The following is a 7,769-nucleotide window of genomic DNA, read 5'->3' on the forward strand; positions in this document are numbered from 1 at the left end:
TCTCCTCTGACTCCACACGCAACTTCCCACTATTATTCTTGATTGGCCCTAATTTAACTCTCGTCATTCTTTTATTCCTGACATACCTATGGAAAGCCTTAGGGTTAACCCTGATCCTATCCACCAACAACTTCTCATGTCTCCTCCTGGCTCTTCTGAGCTCTCTTTTTAGGTCTTTCCTGACTTCCTTGTAACCCTCAAGCGCCCTAACTGAGTTTTCACATTTTGTCTTAACATAAGCCTTCGTCTTCTTCTTGACCAGGGATTCCACTTCCTTAGTAAACCACGGCTCACGCGTTCTATATCTTCCTCCCTGCCTGAAAGGTGCATACTTATCTAGGACACACAGGAGCTTTTCCTTGAATAAGCTCCACATTTTTAATGTGCTCATCCCCTGCAGTTTCCTTCCCCATTCTACGCTTCCTCAATCTTTCCTAATTGCATCGTAATTTCCCTTCTCCCAGCTGTAATTCTTGCTCAGTGGAGTACACCTATCCCTTCCCATCACTAAAGTAAACCTGACAGAATTGTGATCGCTGTCTCCAAAGTGCTCACCTACTTCCAAATCTAACACCTGGCCAGGCTCGTTACCCAGTACTAAATCTAAAATGGCTTCGCCCCTTGTTGGCCTGTCTACATACTGTTTCAGGAAGCCCTCCTGCACATACTGGACAAAAACTGACCCATCTATAGTACTCGTACTGTAGTGATCCCAGTCAATATTTGGATATTTGAAGTTCCCCATGACAACTACCCTGCCCCTCTCACTCCTATCGAGAATCATCTTTGCTATCCTTTCCTCTACATCACTGGACTATTCGGAGGCCTAAAGAAAACTCCCAGTATGGTGACTTCTCCTTTCCGGTTTCTAACCTCAGCCCATACTATCTCAGTTAACAAGTCCCCAAACATCCTTTCTACAACTGTAATATTGTTCCTGATCAACAATGTCACAGCTCCCCCTCTTTTACCATCTTCTCTGTAGGTCATAGTTTAATGTGTTAATGAGTAGATTGCCTGTTGTGGAAAATTTGGTCAGGCTCGGGCAGTATTCTCTCGACTTTAAAAGTGACTTAATTGAAACAGATAAGATCCTGAGAGGATTTAACCGGGTTGAAATGGAAAAGATGTTTCTTCTTGTGGGAGAATCTAGAATTAAGGTGCAAAGTTCAGAAATAAGGGATCTCCCATGCGAGACATTGATGAGAAAACATAATTTCTTTCAGAGAGTTGTCAGTCTTTGGTATTCTCTTCCTCAAAAGGCAGTGGATCCCAAACTTTCACATAATTTGACGCAATTATAAGTGGGAACACAAGTGGTGAGGATAATACAAGGGTTTTAAGAAGGATATAAACAGGTTTAGCGAGTGGGTGAAAATTTGGTCAATGGAATATAATTTGGGGAAATGTGAGGTCATGCAGCTTGACAGGAAAAAATAGCAGAATTGAATTTTATTTAAATGGAGAAATACTGCAGAGGGCTACAGAACTGAGGAGGACTTGTCCATGAATCACACAACATTAGTGGATGATAGGGAAGGCAAATAGAGTATTGGTTTTATTTCAAAGAGAATTTGGTGTAAAAACAGGGAGGTTTTGCTGAAACTATACAAGGCACCTGTTCAGACCATGGCTGGAATAGTGTGAACAGTTTTGGGCCCGTTATCTAATTGATTCTCATTGATCATTGTAACAACCAATCCAGTTCACCAATCACTAAGTATATTCAAGGCTAAGTCAGAAAGTAAGGGGAATCAAGGGTTATGGGGAAAAGCCAGCATGTGGAGTTGAGGATCATCTCACTGAATATCAGAACAGACTCGATGGGCTGAATGGCCTACTTCTGTTCCTAAAGTTTACGATCTTTAAACCTTTTTAAGACGGAAGTGAATAGATCCCTGATTACCAAGGGGATGAAATACTGCCAGGGATTCGCAAGAATGTAGAGATAAGATTAAAATCAAATCAGCCACAGTCTTATTACATGGGGGAGCAGGCACGAAGGGCCAAATGGCCTGGTTTTGTTCTTTGTTTGTGTCTGTTCAGTGAACTCTTTCTTTAGGTTTTAATCTGAGGTTAAATCCTGTCAACGCAAAGGCAGCAGTAGCTTCAGTTCATGTTTTGCTCAAATCGATGTTAGTATGTGTTCAGTGGACAATACTTAAAGACATGATCGTGAATGAGATTGAAGGAGATGCTAGGTGGTTGAGCTTTATGGCCCGTTTTTGCACTGTACAGTTTAAGTTTACATTAAAGGCTCCATGTAAATGAAAGATCGGTCTTCATGATGATGATATTCTGGCTTCTCCAAAGTGGGTAGACGAACAAACCACAGGGAGGTACAGGGCACTCTGGCTAATGTCAAAGCTTCAAAATAGTAGCCAAGATGGGCAAACAACTTAGTGCAGGGTACAGTCTGACACTTCCTTTAATAGCCAGTGACTTGGTCCATCTGTGTCTGAGGGAGATCGGAATAGAGGATTGTTTGAGATGACATACTGTGGGAATATGGACTAGATGGACTGAATGGCCTGTTTCTATGCGATGTGTTACATTGTAGCATTCATTCAAATTAATCTGTCAGTCCTTAGGCTCTCCTAATATAAGTTGCTGGTCTCCACCTTTTTTTCAGTGGTTTCCCAAATACAATAAGTTCATTTGGATTAAATATTCCACTGTGTTTTCTTTACTTTCAGGGTGTATTTTCAGGCTTAGCAGCTGGATTTGCCATTTGTCTCTGGGTGTCCATCGGGGGCATTCTGTACCCACCCTCCCCTGAGATAATGGGGGTCCTGCCATTCAACACAGGCAGCTGTCATCCTGTGTACAGTGCCAACGCTACAGTCAATGGCAGTGCTTGGTTTATTGACAAGGTGACGCTGCTGTCTGGACTGAAGAAGAGGTGAGAGTGAACCCTGTTCTATCACAGAGTCAAAGAATGTCTCCATAACGCCCACATCTTCGGGACGTGTTCCCAGCCATGCGCTGACAGCTTCGGATCTTACTCTCCTTCCTGGTTCTCTCACTACCTCAGAGCTAATTCAGAATTGGGCCTTCGTTTTCATTCAGGTCCAGAATCGGAAGCCGTGGCAGAGATATAGGAACAGAAGGAGGCCATTCAGCCCCTCGAGCCTTCTCCACCATTCAACCAGATGGTGGCCTTACTCCATATGCTCGCATTTGGCCCATGTCCCTTCATGCTTTTGCTTAACAAAACTTTTCCAGCTCAGATACAAAATTAGCAACTGATTCAACATCTACTGCCATTTGTGGAAGAGAGTCCCAAGCCTCTCCCACCCTTTGTGTGCGGAAGAGCTTCCTAACACCTCACCTGAACGGTCTGGCCTTAATTCTCGGACTATGTCCCTAGTTCGAGGATCCCTAACCAGTGGAAATGTTCCTTTTTATCTGTCAATAAAGTCCCTGCTCAGGCAGGAGGCAGGAGACCGCAGTTCACTGTCAAGTTATTGACATCTCCAATTGTGTTTGCAGGTCCAACATTGTGGATCAGTTCTATGCCTTATCTTATCTTTACTATGGTCTCCTGGGAACATTAATAACGGTGATCGTTGGTATTGGAGTCAGCTATTTATCAGGTAAAGAAATGTCCTGAACATCAGGCTGAATCCTGGCCAGAAAGGTGTGTGGCAGATGGTCATAAGGCAATTGTATCATTTTACCAAATCTTTACTAGACGTTAAAACAAAATTGGAAAAAGGACAGTTCAGAAGTGAGTGGGGTAGTCTTCAATGGGAGTTCACCTTCTCAGGAAAAGGAACTAATGGAGATTGTGTGACTTTTTTTTGTTTATTCATTTATGGGATGAGGGTGTGGCTGGCCAGGCTGCATTTATTGCCCATCCCTAATTGCCTTGGGTCTGGAGTCACATGTAGGCCAGACCAAGTGAAGGCAGCAGTTTCCTTCCCTGAAGGACATGAGTGAACTCTATGGGGAATTTCCCGACAATGGTCTCACGGTCACCATGAGATACTTAATTCCAGATTTTTATTCAGTTCAAATTCTGCCATCTGCTGTGGCAGGCTTCAGACCCATATCTTCAGAACATTACTTGGGTCTCGGAATTAATAGGTTGGTGTTAATGCCACAAGCCATCAACTTCCTTTCACCGAGAGGGTGTGGCCACTAGACTGTCTTTCCTTCTCTCTTTTCTTAGGGCCAACTAAAAGAGAAGATATTGCCAATGGTTTACTCTGGTGGGATCTTTCAAAAAAGAAACCAGTTTCTGAAGAGACAGAACAATTGAACAAGAAGGAGGTAAATTTAACAAATACCACGTTGATGTGATACAGTGCAATATTGGCCCTGTGTATCTGCCCTGTTCTCTTGGGCATCTCATCTAATATCCCCTTATATCACTCATTTTATAAAAACCCTCGATGTGCCTTTGGAAACATTAAGTATTTATTTAAGTATTTATTGTTGCTGTTGATGTGTTTCACTCACCCCGTCTCCCCCACAGCCCATCTAAACCATACTCCATTCAACCCTCAGCAGAGAAAGGTTGGAGACATGGAGCAGTTTATCAACAGTGATGTTTGAGGGGTAAAGAAGTGGACATGTGAGGTTGACATATAGAGAGGAGGGAGAAGGAGTGGAGGTGGGGCAATCGTGAGGCAGTGGGCCTGGGGTGGGGGAGGGGGACGGTATGTCAGCCTGAGATCTGTGGGGTGTGGGAGGTTGGGGTGAAGGTACAGGAGCCAGCTGTAGAAGTGGGGAGCTGTGGGGGTGAGGATGGATGGTTGTGGTGTCTATTGGCGATGGATGTAGGGAAGGGATCTGGGTACAGGGGATAGGGTGGGATGCTCTTTGGAGGATCAGTGCAGAGTCAATGGGCTGAATGGCCTCTATCTGATTTGTAGGGATTCTGAGATAGCGACTGGTCATTGGCTGTGGGATATACATTGTGCACAAAACATTTGTGGGATTTTCTTGTGCACAAAATGGCTGCCGTGTTTCCTACAACAGGAGTGGAAGGGCATTAGGGTAGTGGGTATGTATAGAGGGGGTTTTTGAGGAGGCATTGTAGGGGGGGAGGAGTGTGGAAATAGGAGTGTGGTGGCTGGAGGCATTAGGAGGTATACAGGCAACGTGGAGCAGAGAGTATTGGAGACAGGGCTGTAGAGGGTGTCGGGGCTTGCTGAGAATGGATGTGCAGGGGCAGGGAGTGAGGACAGCTGTGCACGGTTATGGCGACCACCTCACTACCAGTCCTGTGGTAGTCTTCTTCACTGAACAAAAAAGACAACTTGCATTCCTGGATCATTGGATGCCTTCAAGGCAGTAAAGTACCTGTAGTGGTCAGGTCTCCAGACTGAATCAAACCCAGGTCCCTGGTACTGAGAGGCAGCAGTATTAGCCACTGTGCTGTTATCACTGTGCTGTTAGTGGGATCTTGTTGTACACAGATTGTTGTTGCCTGTCCTTGTGTTCCAGCAGTGACTAGCCTTCAGTAATTGGTGGGCTGGCCAGGGATGTGCAGAGATCATGAAAGGTGCCATAAAAATGCAAGGCATTCTGGCTTTGCCCCCTTATCTTACATCCTTAATTGTGGAAGTGATATCATGACGTCAGATATGGGTCAATCACAGGCAAATGGGGCTAGTTCAGTTTAGGGAACCTGGTCAGCATGGACGTGTTGGGCCGAAGGGTCTGTTTCCGTGCTGTTTGACTCTGTGACCTCTTGTTTCCGTTTCCACAGCTTCCTGATTTGGAAAGCAGCAAGGCTGCTCTGAAAGAGACAAACTCAATGGCATCGACTGTTCCAGCCCGAGACAAACCAGACCTCGAGCAATCACCAGTCCAGGACGTGGACCCCACTCAATGGAATGTCAGGCTGGATCAAAGCAGCTCCTCGATCGTGGTTGAAAGTTATTTACCTCCTCTGAGAGAAAGCTATGTTTGAGACTGCGTTCCTCTGAACTGGGGATCAACGCAACTCATGGCTATCAGTGAACTTCACAGCGCCTGCTGATTGTAGACTTATAACACATACTTCCACTTTGTAAATCTGGTCTCCATTCTGTTCTGGCTTGTGATTGGACCACCAAACAAAACTACCTCTAACTCTCCAGGCAGGTGAGAAATGGACAGAGGTTCATCAAGTTGTATTACCAATGGGTTATAGAAGGAAGTTGTTGCGGGTGGCACATGAATTACCAGTCAGAGGTCATTTGGGACTAAGGAAAGGCCAATCCAAAATACAAAAATACTTTGATTGGCCTGGATTGCATAAAGATGTGGTTGAATTTTGCCCGACCTGTCATACATGAGAGATATTTGGAAACCCTCAGGCAGCAGTAAAGCCAGCACCTTTAATACCCATTCTTGCATTTGAGGAACCTTTTACAAGAAACTTAATTGATTTCATAGGACCCCTAGCTAAACCAAAAAGTGGGAATCGTCTTTGTTAATGATAATGGATGTGTCTATGAGATTTCCAGAGGTCATTCCATTATACAATATCACAGTTGAAATGATTATAGAGGAGTTACTCCAATGTTTTTACGAGACGTGGACTACCCCACAGAAGTACAATTGGATCAAAGGTCAGAATTTACATCAAAATTGTTCAAGCGAATTATTGATAGTTTAGGAACAAAACAATTCCAGTCCACTGCATGCCATCCAAAATTTCAGGAAGCATTAGAATGGTGGCATCAAATTTTAAAGACCAAATTTAAAGGCTTATGGTCATGAGGACTGGGATAAAGGAATTCCAATTGTACTTTTGAAATTAGGGATGCACCTAATGAATCTACAAATTTGAGTCTATTTTAATTAGGTTTTGGACATGATGTGAGAGAATCACTACAATTAATCAAGGAAACCTTGGTAAGTCAGAGTTCAGAGACTACATATTTGGATGACGTGTCAAATTTTACAGTTACTACATAGGGTGAAGAACCAATTTCAGATGATACTGAATTGGAGATTTCTCAAATTAAATTGGACAGTGAAGGAGTTTTTTTAACAATGGGATAAGTTATTGAATGGTATGACTTTAATTTGGTAACATCTATTTGGTGTCACAACAGTTGAAACTTCCTTCACTCTCTCAGATGAAGGTACCTGCTGGTATCCTCTGAGTAAGACCAGCTTCGAAACATAAGTTGCTTGTCCCACCTTCTCAATACAGTCTTCCAGCTTTGGAATAGCATATGAATTTTTTTTTGTAATTGCATTGATTTTGCAATAGTCCACCCACAATCATTGGGACCATCTGGCTTTGGCAATCAAAATAACCTGCAAGTTCTAGTATAAACATATTGGGAATAAGCTCGGAAGTACTAATATGATTATGAATGATGGAGATGCAGGAAATGCTGTTCCAATTGAGCCATATCCTTATAGACTTAGCCCTCTGTTATGTCCATGATTTTCAGGGAGAGGTGGGCACCGCGAGGTGTGGAGTGTTTTATTTCCCCCTCTGACTCTATTTTGATTTAATCCCTGCCCACCCCCTTCACTGTTTGATCACACAGCATTGCCTTTTGTGTAGGGCACTGCTTGTCACTGGCCACTCGGGTGTTTCCTTTCTTCCTGGTAGTGGAAATTTGAATAAAGATTTATGCACTTATTGTTTTTCAGTGTCTCACACCTGCACACACACAACATGGGTGCTTGGGGAAAGGAAATAAGCACTACCGCTGTTAGGTAATCATGCGGGGAATAAAAAAAACAAAATGGAAAAATAAATGTTAGGTTAGAATCTCCTCTCTGAGGACTGACTCCGAGCTGGCTGACTGTAC

At 43.6% G+C, this 7,769-nt stretch overlaps 1 protein-coding gene across 3 annotated transcripts in view; it reads left to right on the top strand.

The window, feature by feature from the left end:
* Positions 1-7,467, top strand: part of slc5a5 (solute carrier family 5 member 5) — a 52,873-nt gene extending 45,406 nt beyond the window's left edge. For all 3 annotated transcript variants that reach the window (XM_043721428.1, XM_043721427.1, XM_043721429.1), the window contains 4 exons: positions 2,697-2,902; positions 3,493-3,596; positions 4,175-4,275; positions 5,720-7,467. In XM_043721428.1, the coding sequence (XP_043577363.1) occupies positions 2,697-2,902; positions 3,493-3,596; positions 4,175-4,275; positions 5,720-5,923 (615 nt within the window). In that variant the 3' untranslated portion in view covers positions 5,924-7,467. The remainder of the gene's footprint in view (positions 1-2,696; positions 2,903-3,492; positions 3,597-4,174; positions 4,276-5,719) is intronic.
* Positions 7,468-7,769: the final 302 nt, after the last annotated feature.

This window comes from Chiloscyllium plagiosum, chromosome 31, assembly GCF_004010195.1.
Source record: "Chiloscyllium plagiosum isolate BGI_BamShark_2017 chromosome 31, ASM401019v2, whole genome shotgun sequence".
Classification (NCBI taxonomy): Eukaryota; Metazoa; Chordata; class Chondrichthyes; order Orectolobiformes; family Hemiscylliidae; genus Chiloscyllium; species Chiloscyllium plagiosum.